We start from the raw sequence: 22,014 nt of genomic DNA, 5'->3' as shown, positions 1-22,014 counted from the left end.
AAGGAAGGAAGGAAGGAAGGAAGGAAGGAAGGAAGGAAGGAAGGAAGAAAAAGAAGAAAGAAAAAAAGAAGTAAAATGAATAATGTTGGTTCTATAGAACTAGAAAATGCATTGAGTGAGGTAGGAGGATACAGGAGCTCTTCATCTACACAGTCTCAGCTCTAGGGGCAAACTCTTTGGAATGTTGTTAAAAATTTAAAATAAACAGAAGGCTTAGAAACAGCCTAACTTACTATTATACAAAACAAAATTTAATGTAAGGTCTATTTTTGAAGACAGCAGATACTTTTTTTCAGTACCTTCTACATTCTACCTTCTCAATACTTGTATGTTGTTATTTAACATGGTTCTAACAGCCACAGAAGCAATAGACAAAGCAAAAGGAAGTCGAATAGATATTAGTGGCAGACAAATTGAACATATCAGAAAGTTACAGGAGAGGGGCGCCTGGGTGGCTCAGTCGTTAAGCGTCTGCCTTTGACTCAGGTCATGATCCTGGGGTCCTGGGATCGAGCCCCACATTGGGCTCCCTGCTCCTTGGGAAGCCTGCTTCTCCCTCTCCCACTCCCCCTGCTTGTGTTCCCTCTCTCGCTGTATCTCTCACTGTCAAATAAATAAAATCTTTAAGAAAGTTACAGGAGATAATGTTTAGAGAAATTACTCATCATATTGTCTTGTTCTGTAATGAGACGTCCACAAGTCCTGCAGCCCACACGATTGCTTGTCAGCTCATGCTTCTGTCTGTTGCCTTATACCATGATGTCATCAACAGCTAAGAATATTCTATCATGATCCTAGAAACCAGGGATGGAAAAACCATTTAGGAGTCTAGTTTATAAGTTTCACTCGTAACTTTCCAGTTTTTCTTCTTCTCTATCAGAGTGTCTTATTAAGGAAAAAAAATGGTTCAAGCTACATAATTTATCTTTACAGTGTTTTTCATAAAAGATGTGATCCTGTGTTTTCTTTCCACAGACCCAGGGCTGCATAGGCAGCTATATTTTCTGCAAAGACCATCCAATGTGGTAGCCACTGAAGGAAAAGATGCCATCCTGGAGTGTTGTGTTTCTGGCTATCCTCCCCCGAGTTTTACCTGGTTACGGGGAGAAGAAGTCATCCAACTCAGGTATCACAAATTGAAGACTTTTGTGAAGTATACATCACTGTTTCCCTTTCTCTAATTTGATATAGGTACCTAGAAATACTAGTTTTTGATGATAATTGATTTTTCCCCTGCATTCCTTGACATTATACAATATATGAAAGACATTTACCTAATGCGATAAAGAGATGGGGAACGGAGTCAAAATCTATGAGATCAATTCAGAAAAGAAATTTAGAAAGCCAGGGTTGCTGTTGAAAATGCCCTGTCCAAAAACTATTCAGCGAAGATAATTTGGAGGATCTCATTCTAAGGAAGTGGTATAGAGAGTGAAATATTTATTAAGAAATTAAAGTTTTCTTTTTTCTTTTTTAAAGATTTTATTTATTTATTTGGCAGAGAGAGAGAACGAGCACAAGTAGAGTGGCAGGCAGAGGGAGAGGGTGAAGTAGGCTCCCCAGTGAGCACAGAACCCAATGTGGGGCTTGATCCCAGGACCCTGGGATCATGACTTGAGCCGAAGGCAGATGCTTAACTGACTGAGCCACCCAGGCACCCCAGGAAATTAAAGTTTTCTGAATTGTAATATATAGCATGTCATTATAGGGTCTGTGCAATTTTTTCAGCTGCAGTTATATCTTACACACTCCAGATATAACAATTATTTAAGATAAGGCAAAAGGACAACATGGCTGGCTTTGAATTATTAGACGTTCATGTTAAGGCATAGTTAGAAAGTAAACTCTTAATAGAATGGAACACTTAGCCTGAAACATTTTGATTAAATGGATTTCACTTAAGAAATTAATTTCATTGATTTGGAGGTCTGTTGTACTCCTTTTTAACACATTTGTTTTTTGCGATGAGATAGGTTCACAGACAATAACTTAAATCTTTAAATTTCATCTCCCCTCTCTATTTATATAACAACACTCTATGGTATGATGTCACAATACTTCTGAGAATATTAAAGCATGTGAGAAATCTGGTTGCAGCTTTAGCATGTCAAAACATGTTCTCTGAATGTAGCCAGACATTCTTGGTACAGTATGAAATGTGGCTTTGTACTAAATCAGATGTCAGGACACAAGACATTGACTTTCACTATGGGGAATCACTTCTCTGGAGCTTGTGGTCCTCAAATCCAAAATGAGAGAATTGCACCAGATTATCTGTAAGTTTCTTTCCAGTACTAAGCTTGGGCCCAAGTTTAATCTATTTAATTTCTTTGATCACTGCACATAGCCTTCCAGTGGGAGTGGTTTATCTTGAGTGAATTTTTGATCAATAAATGTGATGTTACCTAGGCACCCAAAATAGAGGGTTTTTTCTAATTTTATAATTTGATCTTTTGTGGAGTTTATTTAAACCTCTGAGTACCTTGCCTGGTATACACGTATGTATCCGTACATTAATCTACTCTCTAACTGTATATGCCTGTGTCTTACAGGTCCAAAAAGTATTCCTTATTGGGTGGAAGCAACTTGCTTATCTCCAATGTGACAGATGATGATAGTGGAACTTACACCTGCATTGTTACATATAAAAATGAGAATATTAGTGCCTCTGCAGAACTCACAGTCTTGGGTAAGTCAATGGCTCGAGATTAGTTTACACTGTCCTTTTCAAAATACATGACTGTGACACTTTAAATGCTTATCCCTGAATTGCCTCCTGTGTTTATTAGTATGAAATTGCGAAGTCCCAATATTCCATACATGTCTTTACTTTACTTTGATTAATTGCAAAGGGGTTAAAAGCAGTGTTTGAATACTTGTTCATTGACTAAAATCTAGATGCAGCACTCTTTGGGCTAATTATTCCAATGATACAACTGAAATCTATGAAAAATTATTATTTAACAAACGTGTTAAACAGAAAGTGAGTTAAATAACAAATGAGAGATTCCAATAGGCGTGAATGAGAGAAATTATATAAACAATATGCACTTGAGTGGAAAAGTCAGATATCATTTGAGATGACAGACAGGGTTCCTGACATTAAATTCAAATGTCTTGGTAAGATTGTTTTGTTAATATGGAAATACTGTAGATGTTATGTTGAGGGTGAACCAATAAAATCAAATATATCTAAGGAAAACACATAGAATCTAATTTTAAAAATTTAAGGGGGGTGGATGGTACATATTATTCAGAAAGACAGGGTCACCGTGTACCTTGGTAAATTAATAATTATTATATGTGGTAGGTATTCAAACACATATTTTATCATCTACCCCAGATTTTTTTTTTTTTAGTCAGTTTCATTTGAATCATGTAATTTAGAGAAAGTGCTTTACCATTTGAATTCCAATTGCTTTTTCCTGTAACAGCAACAACAAAAAATTGTTTACCAGTCTTTGGATTTTTCCCTCTGGAATAAGTCCTTTCACCTTGTAAAGAGTACAGGAAAAGTCATAAGCTCTTTAAAAATTATTCAGTAGAAATGAAAAGGTATGGAATGCTGATTATATCTGCTAATCTGTACCATAATAGTATTATGCTATCCATTTTACTTTTTGGCTTTAAAGTTTATTCAGAAAATGCTTTCATCTTCAGATAGGGTAATAATGTATGTGATGGGTGAGACAATGGAGTTGTTTGTTCTTTGATCAAACCATAAATATTAAACTAAGAATAGAAAAAGGACTTTAATTCTTTGGTTTTAGAGGTAGCATTATTCTAACTAAAATAGCTTGTCTTTAAGATGGTAGCAATTTAATATAGTCATTTTATTTGAAAGTTTTTGGTGAAACAAAGAACTTTTACATTTATAACATCAAAGTACAGCAACACAGAATGACTATATAGAAATTATTTTGTAATGTATACCACTGATCATAAGGCAAATGCAGTTATAGAATTACCTATAATTTATAGTGATCATGGGTAAACTTCTAATTGCAAATATATGAGGTCAAATTTTATATCAAATTAATACACAATATTTGGACACATGATGCTTCATTGATATCTAAGCCAATTGTACATAAATTATGATTTCTGAGTAACTTAGCCAAGAAATATATGTAGGAATATCCATATATGCACATATATTAACATCCATAGCATCTTCTTCTGTGTGTTCCTGTGAGCATGTGTATGTTCTCCAGTTCTTTATTGTTGAGCATTGTCTTGTTTCCAAATTCTACTTAAAAAAGCACACACAGGGACGCCTGGGTGGCTCAGTCATTAAGCATCTGCCTTCGGCTCAGGTCATGATCCCAGGGTCCTGGGATCGAGCCCCACATCGGGCTCCCTGCTCAGCAGGAAGCCTGCTTCTCCCTCTCCCACTCCCCCTGCTTGTGTTCCCTCTCTCGCTGTGTCTCTTTCTGTCGAATAAATAAATAAAATCTTTAAAAAAAAAAAAAAAGCACACACAAACAACAAAAGCACTGAGATGATTATTCTGTATCTTTGTCATTTATTTGCTTATATGCTAAGGAAAAGTATCACAACAATGTTTATACTCACACCAGCAGTGCAAGAATTGCCTGTCTCCAAAAGAATACTTTTCTCTCAGGGCGCCTGGGTGGCTCAGTGGGTTAAGCATCTGCTTTTGGCTCAGGTCATGATCCCAGGGTCTTGGGATCCAGCCCTGCATTGGGGTCCCTGCTAGGTTGGGAGTCTGCTTCTCCCTCTGCCTCTCCCTCTCTCTCTGCCTCTCCCCTCCACTCGTGCTCCCCCTCTCTTAAATAAATGAGTAATAAAAAAAAGAATACATTTCTCTCTACCAATATTTGCCTAACAATTTTATAAAATGGACTCTCTTTGTTCTAATTTTCACCCTTATTAAATTTAGATTTATTTTTATAGTTTTACTGGACATTTGCATTTTATATTTTGTGAGTTAGCTGTCAATCTTTTTTACCTTTATACATTTATTAAAATATTTATCTTTATTTTGTTGATTTGCAGGAACTATTAATATAGGAAGAATAGTAACTATTCTGTATAGGCTCTGTGTGTATGTATTTTGTTATTTCTGGTTTTTTGTTTTTATTTTATATTTTGTATAGGATACCAAGTATTTTTCCATATAGCTGCTGGCTTTGTTGCTGTTAGATTCACATTTTCATTATAAATGAATCACCCTATTTCCAAAAATTTCATTTTAGATTATATGTTGAATGTGTAAATTAGAAGAATTATTAATTTAAAAATATAGATCGAGTTGTGTTTATGTTTTGTTTTTTATTTAATTCTCTTGGTAACTGGGTATACATTTTAAAGATCTTCCACATACCTAGTATGATCTGTAACTATTATAAAAGGCATGATTTAATTCAGGAAATGATCATAATACTGTTTTAAGTATTCTACCCAGGCTTTAAAATGAATGTTGATATAATGAAATCTTTGATATATTCTTTGACTATTCTAATGTAAAGTTAAGCTCATCCTGCAGGACTGGGTTTATATGGAAAATGTAATTTATTACTTTTTCTTAAAAGATGGGAAGGGGGAGCACCTGGGTGGCTCAGTTGGTTAAGTGTCTGCCTTTTGCTCAAGTCATGACCCTAGGGTCCTGGGATCGAGTCCCACATTGGGCTCCCTGCTCAGCAGGGAGCCTGCTTCTCCCTCTCCCTCTGCCCCTCCCTCCCACTTGTGAGTTCTCTCTCTGTCTCTCAAATAAATAAATAAATAAAATCTTTAAAAAAAAAAAAAAAGATGGGGAGGAAAGAACTTCATTATCAGTGTTATTCAAATACTTTTCATTAATTTTAAGGATTTAACCATAACATAAATTCTTCATAAGATAAAATTCCACAAGAAATTCAAGCTTGTGCTCATAAGTTTTAATCATGCATTTTATCAGACTTTTGTTTTGCCTTTTTTGGTCCGTCCTTACACTTAGACTGGCTTTGAATGTGAACCTGAAGGAACTAACAGACTTTTCAAGTGATACCATTTTATATACAACAAGAGAAATTCTGTGGTCTTCCTCAAGAGTTTCAGAGTTAATGAACATTAAATATAATTTAAAGCATTTACACTATAAAGTGAATATTGAAAGTTCCATAATAGTTAAACTTCTTGGGGAAATCTGTTTAGGCAAGACTAAGGAAAACTTGTCTAAAGTACATTAACTATAAATAAATAAATAGGTGTGTTCTTAATCATAACCATTTATGTTAATGTTTCTGATCTCTTAAAATATTCATCAATATAGTACTGGTGGATGTATTTGAGTATATGTACTGCACTAGGTTCTGGGAAGGCTACAAAAGGTTTAAAGTCTGGCTTCAATGGGCTTGTAGTATTATTACAAATTCATACAATCAATTGCCTGCCTTCGGAGTAAGTTTTTTTTTTTTTTTCCTCCATTTTGCGTGTTAACATGGACTCTGTGAAGATATGAAGAGTTGATAGTCTTTGCTCTCATGAAAGATAGAACCTAAAGAAGTGTTGGCAGGAAGAGATGCTGAAAAGGGGGTTGCAGAAGGAAGTTTTCTGAATCCTGTTGCCAGCTTATATTCTGTTTAAATCACACATGCCGTGATGATTTTTTTTTAAACTGTTTTTTTTTTAATGAACTGAAGAATCATATTCTGACCATTATTATTTTCTAAATAACCAGCTTTTTGGCTCAGAAATTATAATTGCCCTTAATAAACATTCAGGAGATTGGCCCCTGACTTAGGTCTAGACCGATCTGATGTCTGGATCAATGCATAAATGCATAGTTTAAAAAAATTTTTTGATCTTGGGCGCCTGGGTGGCTCAGTTGGTTAAGCGACTGCCTTCGGCTCAGGTCATGATCCTGGAGTCCCTGGATCGAGTCCCGCATCGGGCTCCCTGCTCGGCAGGGAGTCTGCTTCTCCCTCTGACCCTCCTCCCTCTCATGCTCTCTGTATCTCATTCTCTCTGTCTCAAATAAATAAATAAAATCTTTAAAAAAAAATTTTTTTTTGATCTTTAACCAAGGAAGTGCCCAGCCGTGGACAAACTCTTAACATTGCCCATGCACACACAAGAAATGGGTAGAAAGTTCACTCTTGAGGAGAAGCCATTAGGTCTAACGTTGGTGACAAAGTTTTGAACTTTCTAGAATTTTTTTAAAAGCAGTCTGATGAGCACTGGGTGTTATGCACAACTAATGAATCGTTGAACACTACATCAAAACCTAATGATGTACTATATGCTGGCTAATTGAACATAATAATAAAAAATAATTTAAAAAATAAAAAAAGTAAGTCAAATCAACTAAAGGTTTGGGCTGATTAGGTGGAAGGTTCTGATTTTTAAAAGTTTCTAAACTCGGGTGCCTGGGTGGCTCAGTTGGTTAAGCGACTGCCTTTGGCTCAGGTCATGATCCTGGAGTCCCGGGATTGAGTCCCACATCGGGCTCCCTGCTCGGCAGGGAGTCTGCTTCTCCCTCTGACCCTCCCCCCTCTCATGTACTCGCTCTCTCTCATTCTCTCTCTCTCAAATAAATAAAATCTTTAAAAAAAAAAGTTTCTAAACTATAAAATACATTCTATCTTAAAGTGTATATATTTACAGTTTCAATAATAAAATGAGAAGCCATGTACCACCATCCAGTTTAAGAAATAGAACATAACTCTGTGTGCTCCTCCCCAAACTCATCCCCTTCCCTCTCCACCCCAGAGGTAACCATTACCCTGAAGTTTGTGTTTACCATTCCTTACTTTTCTTTATAGCTTTATCACATTACATGCATTCCTAAATAAAATTTTAGTTATGTCCATTTTTGAAACTGAAAAACAATAAAAGCAGTCTGCAGCAATATAAATAATATACTATTAAAAATTTATCTTAGTGTGTAGGTTTTCTCAGTTATTTGCCTTATCAACTGTCTAGAGAAATGTTGGCTAGAATTGGTACAGTCTGGCTTTGTAGACACAAATAAGTCTGCTAGGTCAGTACTTTGCACATAATTGAAAACCTTTAACAAAATCTAAGAGTTCTCCATATCTTTTTCTCCCGCTCCCATGAATAGCACATATCACTTCACGTGGTGTTTGAGTTTATATTTCTCCCAAGAAAACACCTCCAAAAAGAAGTCCTTTGAGGCAGGTGTTTTGCCTGCCTGAGACTTTTCCTTAAGGGACAGGGATCCATGGGTCACCCTCTTGCAATGTGTTCAGAATGGCTCTCTACTGGCCTAGAGCATGTCCAGCGCACACAGATAATGTTCTTTAAGCCCAATGGCAATGGGTTCAGAGTATTAAATTATGTTTTAATGTCTGTAATATATATACATGCATTTATACATATATGTACATGTATACGTACATGCATATACATACCATATATGTGTATAATGCACATATATTTCCTATTTCTAAGAAAATTTCTCTTCACAATGCCTTCTCATATTCTTTTAAATGCATATGGTTACCTCAACCATTACATAATGTACTGATTCTGCAAATAGATAATAGACCAACCTATTCGGAAAGTTTTAGAAAAATCATCTTAAAAGCAAGTTAAGAAGACAGCAGATTAAGATTTATAGGAGAAGTTAAAAACCCCTGTTAAAAACTATCATTTTGTAGCATACTGGGACAGGAAAGTCCCATCAGTAGCTCACTTTCTTCTGAAAATGCTTAAGAATAATAAAAAAGATGGCTGGGTATATAGTGAACTAATCAAGTATGGTTTCTAGGCCCAGATACACAAGCAATCCATAGCATCTGCGCTGACACAGCAGCCGGCACTTGAGTACATCTTTTGTACTCGGCCAGGCACTCTTTGGGCACAGAAAGAAGCATATAGCACCAGTCTTGACTTCAGAGACTAGTTAGGTAAGCGGACAAGAAATAGAAGAGCCAAAGAAAAGTTGGCAAAGAGGGAGGTGAGGGGCCCCGAATAAACAGTTCAAGGAAGACGAAGGAAGGGAGTCAGGGGTTGGGAGGAGGGGTGAGGAGAGAGCTTCTGGGAAAGGAAGGAAATGGGCAACGGTTTGGGATAAGCAAGGGGTTGGGAACGGGAAGTAATCTCATGTGACTGAAGAGTATGGGTCCAATGGGAAACTGATAGGGAACTGGAAAAATGGTATAAATCCTGAATGGTTTGCTCATGTTGTCAGGTTTTTATCTTAAGGGCAGTGGAAAGACATTGGTTTTGTTTTTGGCTTGTGGCTTACTAGCTCTTTCATCTTGGCCAACTATTTAACTCACTAATCCTCAATCCCTTCATTTGTAAAGGATGATAATTACTTCCTCATAGGGCTTGATGATTGCTTAGGTGTGAAATTTGGGAGAGAAGGCTTCCAGAAGAGGAGGCATGGCTTTGGGTGCTGTGGGAAAGAAAGAAATATAAGATGCTCTTCTAGACTTCAGCAGAAGCCTAAAGCATAGTTACAAAAATTAAGCAAAAACAAAACAACAGGGGCGCCTGGGTGGCTCAGTTGGTTAAGCGACTGCCTTCGGCTCAGGTCATGATCCTGGAGTCCCGGGATCGAGTCCCATATCGGGCTCCTTGCTCAGCAGGGGGTCTGCTTCTCCCTCTGACCCTCCCCCCTCTCATGTGCTCTCTCTTTCTCATTCTCTCTCTCAAATAAATAAATAAAAATCTTTAAAAACAAAACAACAAAATGCCACAAATATTAAAACATCCTATGTACCCTCTCCATACCCAGTTTTACTCACCTGTAACATTTACAAAGCAACAACTGGTCCCTCCATCATTCTCATGAATCCTGGAAGAATCATATAATGATGTCCTAATGATGCACAGAAAAATTTTTGGCAGTAATCTCAAGAAACATAGACAAATATTAGGTTTGTGGCACAAGGATAGCACCCAAATTTGTGAAGCATTTTATACTTTTTTAGCTTCCTCTGTGTCCCTATAGCCTGCCATCCATGCTTTCTTCCCAGCGAGGCTGTGAGCAAAAATAGACGCCATGTCTTGTTAGCCTTGGCCACTCAAAGCCTTGGTTTGTTCTCTGGCTCACCTGAATTTTAAACATAAGAAATACAATTACACGTACATTGTATATAAGTTATCTAGCTTTCTATCAAAATATTTTATAAGCTCTTTATGGAGACTCATGTGTTTTTATAGAACATTGTCATGGACTGAATTGTTTTCCCCCAAATTCATACATTGAAGCCTTATCACTGCTAATGTGACTGTATTTGGAGATAGGACTTTTAATTAAGGAGGTAATTAAGGTTCAATGAAATCCTAAGAATGGGGCCCTAATCTAATAGGAATGGCATCTTTATAAGAAGAGGAAGAGGCATCTGAGCATTCTCTCTCTCAGTGCAACCATGCAGAAAATGGTGTATGTGGGGACACAGAGAGAAGGCATCATCTCCAAGCCAAGGAGAGATGTCTCACCAGAAATCAACCCTGCTGCCACCTTCGTCTTAAACTTCCAGACTCAAAAAAAAACCAAAAACCAAAAAACAAAACAAAAACTTCCAGACTCCATAACTGGGAAAAAATAGGTTTCTGTTGCCTAAGCCACCGAGTCTGTGGTGATATTTTGTTACAGCAGCCTGAGCAGATGAATATAACCACAGAAAGAGTAGCTGTACTGTGGATTATACTGTTAAAATGATTCTTGATTAGTTTTATAGAGACGTAAGCTACAACAAAGAAGTATATTACCAACATTTCTTACATATTGTTAATACTGACAATCTCAAATTTCCAAGAGTGTGAAAAATATGTCCCTCTTACAAGAGCAATGAATCAAAAGGCATTTCTCTGTTTATACACTAGGTTATGTGTAGTTCGAAGATCTAAATGTCCCCTTGTTTATTTTTCTCTTTAGTATCATCATCTTCTTATTTAGTAATTTATAAAGATAAGGTACTACTAACATTTTAGGTCCTATAATTTTGAATGATCTGTCCCAATTTTAATAATAAATATATCATTCACTATGAAGAAAATATGTTTTCTGTTTTTTTAACTCAATTCTTAGATATGCTCTATAAATTCAATTTACTACAATAAGCATGCAGATGTTCACATTCCATCAACTCTCAGATGTGTCTGGTAATGGAAGGAAATATGATAATTAAAAATTGATATGGCTTTGCATCCTTTTATTTTTTGCATATGCTTTAGTTTTATCATTTTTTGTGTTTTTTTTCTGAAACATATTGGATGTGTTGCTACTTTCTGAACATGTATAAGGGGTCAGGTCGGGAACTGACCCATCCATTTGTTTGGACAGTAACTGGCACATCCACCTCCATTAAGGTATTCAGTTGCCTCCTTTACAAATTTGCTGTTGGATCACCGATGTTGGGTTTTTGGCTTAGGTTCTTAGCTACAAACAGAAAATAGTTATCATAAAATATATTAATAAAGATAATATTTAACACCTCTATTACAATGTGTGACGCTTTGAATGGAGTTCTCCTGAATTTACTATATCACTGCTTCCCCCAAGTAACAGTCCTTAAATTTCATGTCTCTCTATAATTGTCCTTCATTAGCAGTGATATTTTTTGGTCATAGCCATAAAAGCAGTGCCTTAGGTAAGTTTATATTCATTATCTTTCACAGGGTAATTGCCAAATGGATCATAATGAAATTAGTTAAAACTTTTGTTTTTGGGGCGCCTGGGTGGCTCAGTTGGTTAAGCGACTGCCTTCGGCTCAGGTCATGATCCTGGAGTCCCGGGATCGAGTCCCACATCGGGCTCCCTGCTCAGCAGGGAGTCTGCTTCTCCCTCTGACCTTCTTCCCTCTCATGCTCTCTGTCTCTCATTCTCTCTCTCGCAAATAAATAAAATCTTAAAAAAAAAAAAAAGTTTTGTTTTTGTTTTTTGTTTTTTTTCATGTAGGGCTATGATCCTAAATGTATGATAAAAATGCATAATATAAGACAGAATTAAATTTAAAAAAAATCAAAATCATCTATTTGCTGTTCCTTCCTATAACTATGTTGATTTCTTATTATAATTACTTTTCTCACCTGAAATCACAGCCATCGTAAGAGTATGCAAAAGTTCTTTTTTTTTTTTTATTTGAGAGAGAGAGAGAGTGAGAGAGAGCATGAGAGGAGAGAGGGTCAGAGGGAGAAGCAGGCTCCCCACTGAGCAGGGAGCCAGATGTGGGACTCGATCCAGGGACTCCGGGATCATGACCTGAGCTGAAGGCAGTCGCTTAACCAACTGAGCCACCCAGGCGCCCAGTACGCAAAAGTTCTATCCAAACTAATGTTTTGGACATTCTGTTGAATGCATGTATGTATTAGAAGAAGAAAGATGGTATGTCTGGGCTGTTAGTGTAAAATGATTTGGTATGACAATTGCAGTTATACTGTCTGTGGAAATACTAATTGAGGGGCGCCTGGGTGGCTCAGTCGTTAGGCGTCCGCCTTTGGCTTGGGTCATGATCTCAGGGTTCTGGGATCGAGCCCCGCATCGGGCTCCCTGCTCCGCGGGTGGCCTGCTTCTCCCTCTCCTGCTTCCCCTGCTTGTGTTCCTTCTCTCGCTGTGTCTCTGTCAAATAAATAAAAATCTTAAAAAAAAAAAAAAGAAAGAAATACTAGTTGAATTCGTGACAGGATTTATTTATTCATTACACAGATATTTAAAGACCTACTATGTGGATCTCTCCTCTCCTTCCCTCTTTCATTGGAGAAAGCAATTTGAACAGTTTTTTGTGTGTGTGTGTTTATCCTTGAGATGGCTGTGGATCTAACTTTTTTTTTCTTCTTTCTCAGAAAGATGAGGAAGGAAGTAGAGGCTCCAGAGGGTAAGATGAAGGCTATGCGCTAATTCAGAACATTAAAAAGGCAATCTAAGGCTATGATTCTAATTAGCCCTAACATTCTCAGCAAGGTGAATTGACCATCTGTGGTTTAGAAGGAGAACTGCTGACAGCGGTGGAAAGCTGCCCAAAAGGGCGTGCTATGCCAAAGTTGTCCTGAAGTACCCAAAGTACACATTATCCCAGGAGTTTGACTATTACAGGACTGAAACTAAATTAGACAGGAGTGTTTTAATTAAAGTTAGCAAGAGTTAGCATCAGTTGTGCTTGCCAGTTTTGAAAGGCTAAAGAGCAAAGCATGACATTTCTTTCTATACTTTCCAAGGACTTTTACTTATTTCTGATTTATTATTTCATATATCTAGATATAATCCTTTTAGTGACTGTTTTACATACTGAGGTGTGGACTTACCTTTAGTATGATCTGGTATATTTGAGCAGGAAACCACCAGAGTATACCTGTGTTCATACTCCTGAAACTTGTACCAGAAGACCAAGGCTCCTTCCACCACGTGGTGGCAGTGTGCCTAAGGGCAAAAAGCACAGGCTTGAAAACATGTCATTCAATGGCGGACTCTTCAAGTAAAGCATTTGGAGTTTGATCTATGCATTTGTTGATTTACTTATCACTTATTCAACAAATGTCTACTGAAAATGCAATAAGTTTCTTGCCTAATGGTGTAAAACAGCTTTACTGAGATACCATCCACTATAATTCACATACTAGACAACTTCACATTTAAACTGTACAATTTACTGGTTTCGGGACAATCATAGATGTTTGCAGCCATATCTGACCACAGTGAATTTTAGAACACCTTCATCACCTCAAAACAAACCTTGTACCCTTTAACTGTCATTCCCCTATCCTCTTATTCTCCCTTTCCCCTCTACCTTACAACAGCCCTAAGCAACCACCAGTCTACTTTCTGTCTCTGTAGATTCTTCTATTATGGACATTTTACAAAAATGGAATCATAGAATATGTTGTGTTTTGTGACTGGTTTCTTTAGCTCAGTATAATGTTTTCAAGGTTCAACCTTATTGTACTGTATATCAGTAGTTCATTTTTTCTAATGGCCAAATAATATTCCATTGTATAGATATACCATGTTTTATTTATTCATCAGGGCAATGATGGGCAATGGGATCGTCTCTACTTTTGTCTATTATTAGTAATTCTGTATAAGCATTTATGTACAAGTTTTTATGTGGATCTATATTTTCACTTATCTTGAATCTATACCTAGGAATGGAACCACTGAGTCATATGATAATTCTGTGTTCAATCATTTGAGGAACTACCAGATGTTTTCCAAAGAGACTATACAATTTTACATTCCTACCAGCAATGCGTGGGTATTTCTATTTCTCTACATCCTCATCAATACTTGTTATTAGCTAACTTTTTTTTTATTCTAACTAGTCTCATGGGTGTGAAGTAGTATCTCATTGTGAGTTTAATTTGCATTTCCCTAATGACTAATGATGTTGAGTATGTTTTTATGGATTTAGTCACCATTTGGATATCTTTCTTGACGAAATGTCTTTTCAGATCCTTTGCCCATTTTAAATTGGGTTATTTGTCTTTTTATTATTGAGTTGTAATGGCTTTTTACGGGCATATGTGTGTGGGGTACGGTATACCACTTTCATAGGAACAAGCTAAATGGAATGCCACACAGAGGAGGTACTGAGGTCACTGGCCATCTGGGTGAAAACCTTTGAGTTCACAAAGACTGATTTTTTTGTGTGCTTTGTGGTTCTTTTAAACCAATGCTGTGTCACATAGGCACAATGTTTTTGTTTTTGTTTTTGTTTTTAAAGATTTTATTTATTTATTTGAGAGAGAGAGAATGAGAGAAAGCACATGAGAGGGGTTAGGGTCAGAGGGAGAAGCAGACTTCCTGCCGAGCAGGGAGCCCGATGCAGGACTCGATCCTGGGACTCCAGGATCATGACCTGAGCCGAAGGCAGTCGCTTAACCAACTGAGCCACCCAGGCGCCCGGCACAATGTTTTTTAATCGTTGGATCTGACATCAGGTACACCCATGTGGCAACTCCTCTCCCTTCCCTGTGTTTCCATAATTTCTTGCTAATTCCGTGATTAATATTTAACATGTTGGTTAAGCAGTTTCCCAAGGGGGAGGGGTTGTATGTTAATCATTGTCATTTCCCCAGTGTCTTGCATGCTAGTTGGCACGAATTAAGCATTTAAGAAATATGTAAGAAATGTACATTTTTCCTCTCTCAGAATTCAATTTGGATTTTCATCCTGAATATCAAATTTCAGTATGTGAAAAAAAAAGTTTCATTAAGTCCTTCTTGTGACCAAAAAAAAAACTTTGTATATAATCCTCAGACTCCAAGAGTTCTTTCTCATTTTACCCATATTCTTATTGTTCAGAAAAGCTGTTTCTATGCAATAGTAATAGGAATTGTGCTATTCTAAATAGAAATAGCAACATTTCGGTAGTTATTCCTTGCAAAACACATTTGGGGTACAAGTTTGGTATGAATAAAATGGATGAAGTTAAAGATGCAACAACTGTGCAATCAAGTGAGACATCTAGTAAAGATGAAGGCTAAATATTCTTGTTCACCAACATTCCCCAAGCTGTATGTGTATTATTAGGTATTCCTTTAAAAAAAAAACGAAGAAACAAAATGAGACAAAACAAAAAATCATCTGTGATTACCTAAATTTGGAAAATGTTGGATCAAACAAAGTTAACTTAAATGGGTACATACTACAGGACTTCTTAGAATCTCTAACAGGTTCATGTTTGGGAAATGCTATGTGCAATTAGGAAAGGCTCTAAGGTTGAAATTTTTTTTCTTATATTTGGAGACTGAGGGAGAGCTTCAGGTGAAGAATCTCCTGCTATCAGCAATAAAGCTCTACCACTTTGGCCTATATGTAATGGCCACTTACTGTATACATTTCTATGGAAACTGCCTACCCAATTAAAAGGGGATTTTTACTACAGTTAATAGATGTACCTGTTTTTTTATTCTTGCAGTTCAGACCCATTACACATTCTGTAAGAAGCATCGTGATGCCACTTTAATCACAGACCAGTGCTCCTCTCCTGCTAAGAAAAATAGATGTGATATTTGTGAGTTCTTATCCATTGCTTCTTTAGAGGACCAGCAAAGAAAATAATTAGCCCAAGTGATTACATTATATAATTCAGTTTTCCCTTGGTATATTATTACTGACATTCAAAAAGTAGTTAGTGAATCCAACTGCCAAATGCTCAGTAATAACACTTTATCGCCAATTTACAGTGCATGAAAACAAAAGAAATTTCAAATGAGCTGGGGGGATTGTGTGTGGGGATGTGTGTGTGTGTGTGCGATTTTTAACGGATGGTTAGCCAGATAGATGTGGGGATTGTGCACATAATACTGTTTTTCCTTTGGAATGATAATTTAGCTTGCAAAATATCTAGGGAATTAAGATGACACAGGGTCATTATGTAGGTATATGTAGGAAGGGAAAGTCATAGCAGGGGCATTTTCCTTGTTTGATTTTTAAAACAATAATAAAATAATAATAAATGTAATTCTGGCCTCAGAAGAAGATATCACTGAGTGAGTTTTTCTCCTCAACACCTCTTCACTCTGTCCCATGTAAACAGAGGAGCAAGTTAGTTCTCATTTTTTACTTCCATTGCAAACTGCTTGTTTCTCTTCTTTTTGGCTGAACATTGTGTAGACAATTTATAGTACATCCCCTAAAAGCAGGAGCATTTGTGTGATTATGACTCTCATCTTTCCTTCCATCCACACCTGCTCCTTCTATCTACCATCTTGTTCCCCTTTCTGCTCCTCCAACCGGTTCCAGTTTAGGCTTGAAGGTGCCACTGGGGGTAGTGGTTATGAACACATCACTCCATGTCTAGCACTGTCTGTGCAATGGGCCAGGACATCTAGCCTGTAGAGTTCTGATGGAGAGTAGAGTAAGCAAAATGATGCATGTTCGGTGCAACTCCAGGACAGCGCCTGGAACAGAGCAGACACTCAGTAAGTGGTGTTGTCTTCATTACTGGTATGAACAACAGGTGTCTCTACATTAACATGCATTCTCCTTGATTACTCAAACTCAGATTAGGAGGTCTCGTTCAGATCTTATGTTGTCAATTGCATAGTTCTTGCCATCTCCTGACATTTCAGAAAAGCTCAAGGAGAAAGAAACTGTGATAAAGGAACGTACTAGAGGTGATTCTGAGAACAGTGGACCTTAAAGTAAGGCAGTACAATTTATCATAAACACATAGGATCGCTGAACCAAAGTTGTAGAAATGGAAATTTGAGTGAGCTTAGTGAGATGACTAAATTTTGCCAGTTTGGGTGGCCTGCAAAGTCTAGTGATTTGGGCATGAATCAGGGTCTGGTACATATGAAGCAGTAAATAAATATTAGCTAGTATTATTTAAAAACTAATTTGAGCTAAAAATATTACAAGCTTTCTGGAGGGAGCTTAGGAAGTGTGTGCCACCATTATTTACACTTTACCAAAGACTATGACAAATGTCACCTTTGTAAGTTATTAGGAAAATCACCCAGAAAATAAGTATTCACAATTAAATTAGCTTCAGATAAGAAGGCATATTTATCATTCACATATACAATACATATAAGAACTGTCAAAATCAGTAAAGAGAGTTTGGTTTAATGAATATAGCCTCAGTGTTGCAATATATCAAACCCAGTCATTAGTTTTGAGTCCTCTTTTCCTTATACTTTGAATTAAATCTGTGACAGTTCAACCTCCAGGATGTATTTAAAATTCACCCACTTCTTGGGACGCCTGGGTGGCTCAGTCAGTTAGGTGTCTGCCTTTGGTTCAGGTCGTGATCTCAGGGTCCTGGGATTGAGCCCCACATTGGGCTCCCTGCTCAGCGGGGAGCCTGCTTCTCCCTCTCCCTCTGCCTGCTGCTCCCCCTGCTTGTGCTCTCTCTGTCAAATAAATAAATAAAATCTTTAAAAAAAAATTTACCCACTTCTCTCCATTCTGACTTCCCTCACCCTAAATCCAGCTACTCTCACCTGTTGCCTAGACCAGACCTAGAACCTCCTATCTGTCTTCCAGTTTTGCCTTACTGCAACCCATTCTTACCCAGAATGATCTTGTTCACATGTTAATCAGAATGTAGGATGCCCCTTCTTAGAAATTAAAACCCTCAAAGTCTTTGTGTTTTTCCTAGACCAAACTAAAAACTCCTTAACACACCCTACCAGTCTCTGTGGGATGTAGCGTGTGTTTACTTCTTTTCTTATTTCAGTGCATTCTACCTCTGTTTATTAGGTTCCCCTGATGTGGCCTGCTGCCTTCTCATTGAACAAACCAATTTCCAGTCTCAAAACATTTCTGTGGGCAGTTCCCCATGTCTGCAATTCTCTTCCTCCAGTTCATCAGGTGGCTGCTCTTGCTTAGATCGAATTGCGAATGCCACCTTCTTATGGGGTTTGCCCTTGTCCATTCTGATGAAATCAGCCTCTCCCAGTTACTTTGTTCTTTTTTTCTTGGTAATAATTATTATAATCTGTTATTATCTGTGTACTCATTCACTGTTTCTGTCTCCACCAGGGACAGAATCCTTATCTGTTTTGCTCACTATTATGTTCCCCCAAACTAATCAATCAGTCTATTGAATTAATGATATGCTGCGATCATCATCTGCATTGATGGCCTCATAACCCCCATTTACTGAGCAACCATTATGTGCCAGGCATCATGCAAAGTGCTGTGCTTTCTCATGTAATAGTTTCAGAAATCTATAAGGGAGGTACTATTTTATCTCCATCTTAAAGATGAGGAAATTGAGGCTCATTGTCATTGTCATCATCATCATCATCTAGCATCGTCATTTCAAGAAGCAGAATTAAAATTGAAATTGTTTACCTTCCTCATACAGCGATCAGAGGAAGGAATAGGGTCCTGAGATGTTGGAAAACTCCTCAAGACAACCCAAATGAGCTGGTCAGATGGGTGGATCATCAAGAGGTGCCTCTGGCAAGCAAAAAATAAATGGAAATCATGGAAGTTGTGTCTCCAGGCAAGCAGCATTGGCATCATTTGTGAGCCTGTTAGAAATGCAGATTTGTTGGCCTTGCTCTGGCCTACTGGTAGTACTGAATCAGAATCTCTAGAGTTGGGGCCAAGAAGCTATAGCCTGATAGGCCTTTCAGGTGATTCTTAACCACTGCTTTTGGAAAAGGAAGGCTGACCTGGCAGTTAGCAAAGGAAGCAACAAGAATAAGGCAAAGCATTCTATTTAAAAACCAAACCAGGGCGCCTGGGTGGCTCAGTTGGTTGGGCGACTGCCTTCGGCTCAGGTCATGATCCTGGAGTCCCGGGATCGAGTCCCGCGTCGGGCTCCCTGCTCGGCAGGGAGTCTGCTTCTCCCTCTCCCACTCCCCGTTTGTGTTCCCTCTCTCGCTGTGTCTTTCTCTTGCAAATAAATAAATAAAATCTTAAAAAAAAAAAAAAAAAACAAACCAAACCAACAAAAGTAGGGTGAGCAGACCACATACAAAGACACAGACCTATTGTTAAAATTGGAGTATGAGGGAGGGGCTTGGTCCTAAGGAAGAATAGTCAAGGTAGAGAACAGGGGGAAGTCCAAGTGGGACTAGGAAGCATCCAGGTGAACATGATCTTCTCACCTGTAGCAATTGCTCAAGTTCTTGAAATTCCCCTCTGGTATATAGGACTAGTATCAGAGCATGAGGTTGGACTAAGCCAAAAGTAAAAATATACTCCACCATAGCTCCAGTTAGCAACTGGAAGAATGTGGGCCTGGGGAGGAAGGTAGGCTGTATGACTGTACTGAGACTGATCTGTAAGTTTGCAGATGGGGTTCAAAACTGGTGAGATGGATGAGTCCTGCAAGAACATTGTGTAATGCTGTGTGAATAGGCCAAATAATAGTTGACGAATTTCAGGTGTGGAAAGTAGAAGGTAATGTATTTGGGGAAGTATAATCCAAACTATGTTGATAAAAGGGATTACTCTCTCTCTATTAAACTTGTGTTTAGAAAAAAAGATATCTAGTCTATGTCAACTATTTCTTGAAGCCCATCCAGTGTAGAGTAGCAGTTCAAAAAGTCAACTGAATGCCAGAGATAACCATGATAAAATTGAAAACACAGTACTATGTAGTTTTGTTAAGTCTTTGAACAGAAATAATAATGTTTTTGTACTTGGGGTAGAGTTCATAGTTTGATTCAGTGCATTCCATTAAGGCCATAAAACAGTGAGAACAGCCTGAAAGGTTAATGGAAATGATCAAAGGAATGAAATAGTAAGACCGGATGAGAAATTTTCAGTTCAGAACAATGATGGGTGAAAATGGACACAATCAAATTCATGTCCATGAAGGATATTAGTAAGTGGAGCATGGACATGTTCAACAAATTCAAGAATACTATGCCTAGGAGAACTCTCTTGAAGCTTGAAGGTAATTTTAGGACAAAAAAAAAAAAAAAGTGTAGGATTTCTTTATACACCTGGTGGTAAATGTATTGGTGTTATTCCCCACAAAGAGTTTGCAAATTGGGGGCACTTGGGTGGCTCAGTCCATTAAGAATCTGCCTTCAGCTCAGGTCATGACCCCAGGGTCCTGGGATCAAAACCCACTTTGGGCTCCGTGCTCAGCAGGGAGCCTGCTTCTCCCTCTCCCTCTGCTGCTCCCCCTGCTTGTGCGCTCTTGCTTGCTCTCTCAAATAAATAAAATCTTAAAAAAAAGAGGTCACAAACTGGAAAGATAATGAGGAACACACAAATTAATATTTATGAAAGATGAGATTCAAAATGGTTTATAAAAGGGAAGCTTTTAGATTATTCTGGGTATTTCCTTAATGTTTAAAAAAGACATTATCTGTCCTCATGAAATACAAAGTCCAGGAATAAGTGACCGCTGCAGTATTAGAGTTTTAAAATAATCTTTAACATGTATGTATACATGTATGTATATATGCATGCACACTCATACTCACATATAAGTGTACACATGTATATACTTATATTTGCTTTCTTTTAAAATAAAATCTGTTTTGTCATTATGAAAGACATATGCATTACGAAAGACATGTATGCATTAACTGCAGATACATTTGAAAATACAGAGTAGTAGGGGCACCTGGATGGCCCAGTCAGTTAAGCATCTGCCTTAAGCTTGGGTCATGATCTCAGGGTCCTGGGATTGAGCCCCACTTAGGACTTCCTGCTCAGCCAGGGAGCCTGCTTCTCCCTCTTTCTCTGCCCCTCCCCCTGCTCATGCTTGCTCACATGCTCTCAAATAAATAAAATATTTAAAAAGTATGGAGTGGTTGGGGCACCTGGGTGGCTCAGTTGGTTAGGCGTCTACCTTCAGCCCAGGTCATGATACTGGAGTCCCAGGATTGAGCGCCATGTCGGGCTTCCTGCTCAGCGGGGAGTCTGCTTCTCCCTCTCCCTCTGCTGCTCCCCCTGTTCTTTCTCTCTCTCTCTCTCCCTCTCTCTTAAATAAATACATAAAATCTTAAAAAAAATATACGGACTAGTAGACAAAAAAATGCACATAGCTTTATTATCCAAAGATAACTACTATTAATATTTTACTATTCTAATTCTCTATATAGGTTTATACTTTTTTGTTTTTTTCCAATTTTTACAAGTTTTTACTGACTGTAGGATTTTGCCACTCTGTAGATGCTAGAATATTAATATTCTGGGAAATTCAGTTTACCAGTATATAGGATTTTTGCTTTATATGCATGATGAGTTTTAAATATGCACTTATTTTGTTTTCTTTTTAAATTTGGTTTTAGTATTCACATTTACTACACTCATGAAACTAAGTAGTTTTATAAATCTACATTATATCTATTAATACTCCATTTTATTTCTAATGTCTTTTATATGTCTTAATACTATTCTGTTTAGTGTGTAGAGCTGTTGTAGGTGTGTCTTTTAATGTCATGTAAGTGTCTCCTGCGTTTGTTCATATCTACCCAGTTTGAAATATTTTGCCTTTTCTAGGGGTGCCTGGGTGGCTCAGTGAGTTAAGTGTCTGCCTTCAGCTCAGGTCATGATTCCATGGTCCTGGGATTGAGCCCCACATTGGGCTCCCTGCTCAGCAGGGAGCCTGCTTTTCCTTTTCCTCCCCACTTGTGCTCTCTCTCTTGCTATCTCTGTCTCTGTCTCTCTCTCTC

General features: G+C 37.8%; 1 protein-coding gene across 1 annotated transcript in view; it reads left to right on the top strand.

Annotated features, from left to right (window-relative positions):
* The window catches only part of DCC (DCC netrin 1 receptor), a 773,306-nt gene that overhangs the window by 148,786 nt on the left and 602,506 nt on the right, over positions 1-22,014 (top strand). The window contains exons 4-5 of the mRNA XM_044921252.1: positions 976-1,126; positions 2,553-2,689. Coding sequence (XP_044777187.1) covers positions 976-1,126; positions 2,553-2,689 — 288 coding nt within the window. The remainder of the gene's footprint in view (positions 1-975; positions 1,127-2,552; positions 2,690-22,014) is intronic.

The sequence above is a fragment of the Neomonachus schauinslandi genome, chromosome 14 (assembly GCF_002201575.2).
Source record: "Neomonachus schauinslandi chromosome 14, ASM220157v2, whole genome shotgun sequence".
NCBI lineage: Eukaryota > Metazoa > Chordata > Mammalia > Carnivora > Phocidae > Neomonachus > Neomonachus schauinslandi.
This window is presented reverse-complemented; position numbering and strand designations above follow the sequence as displayed.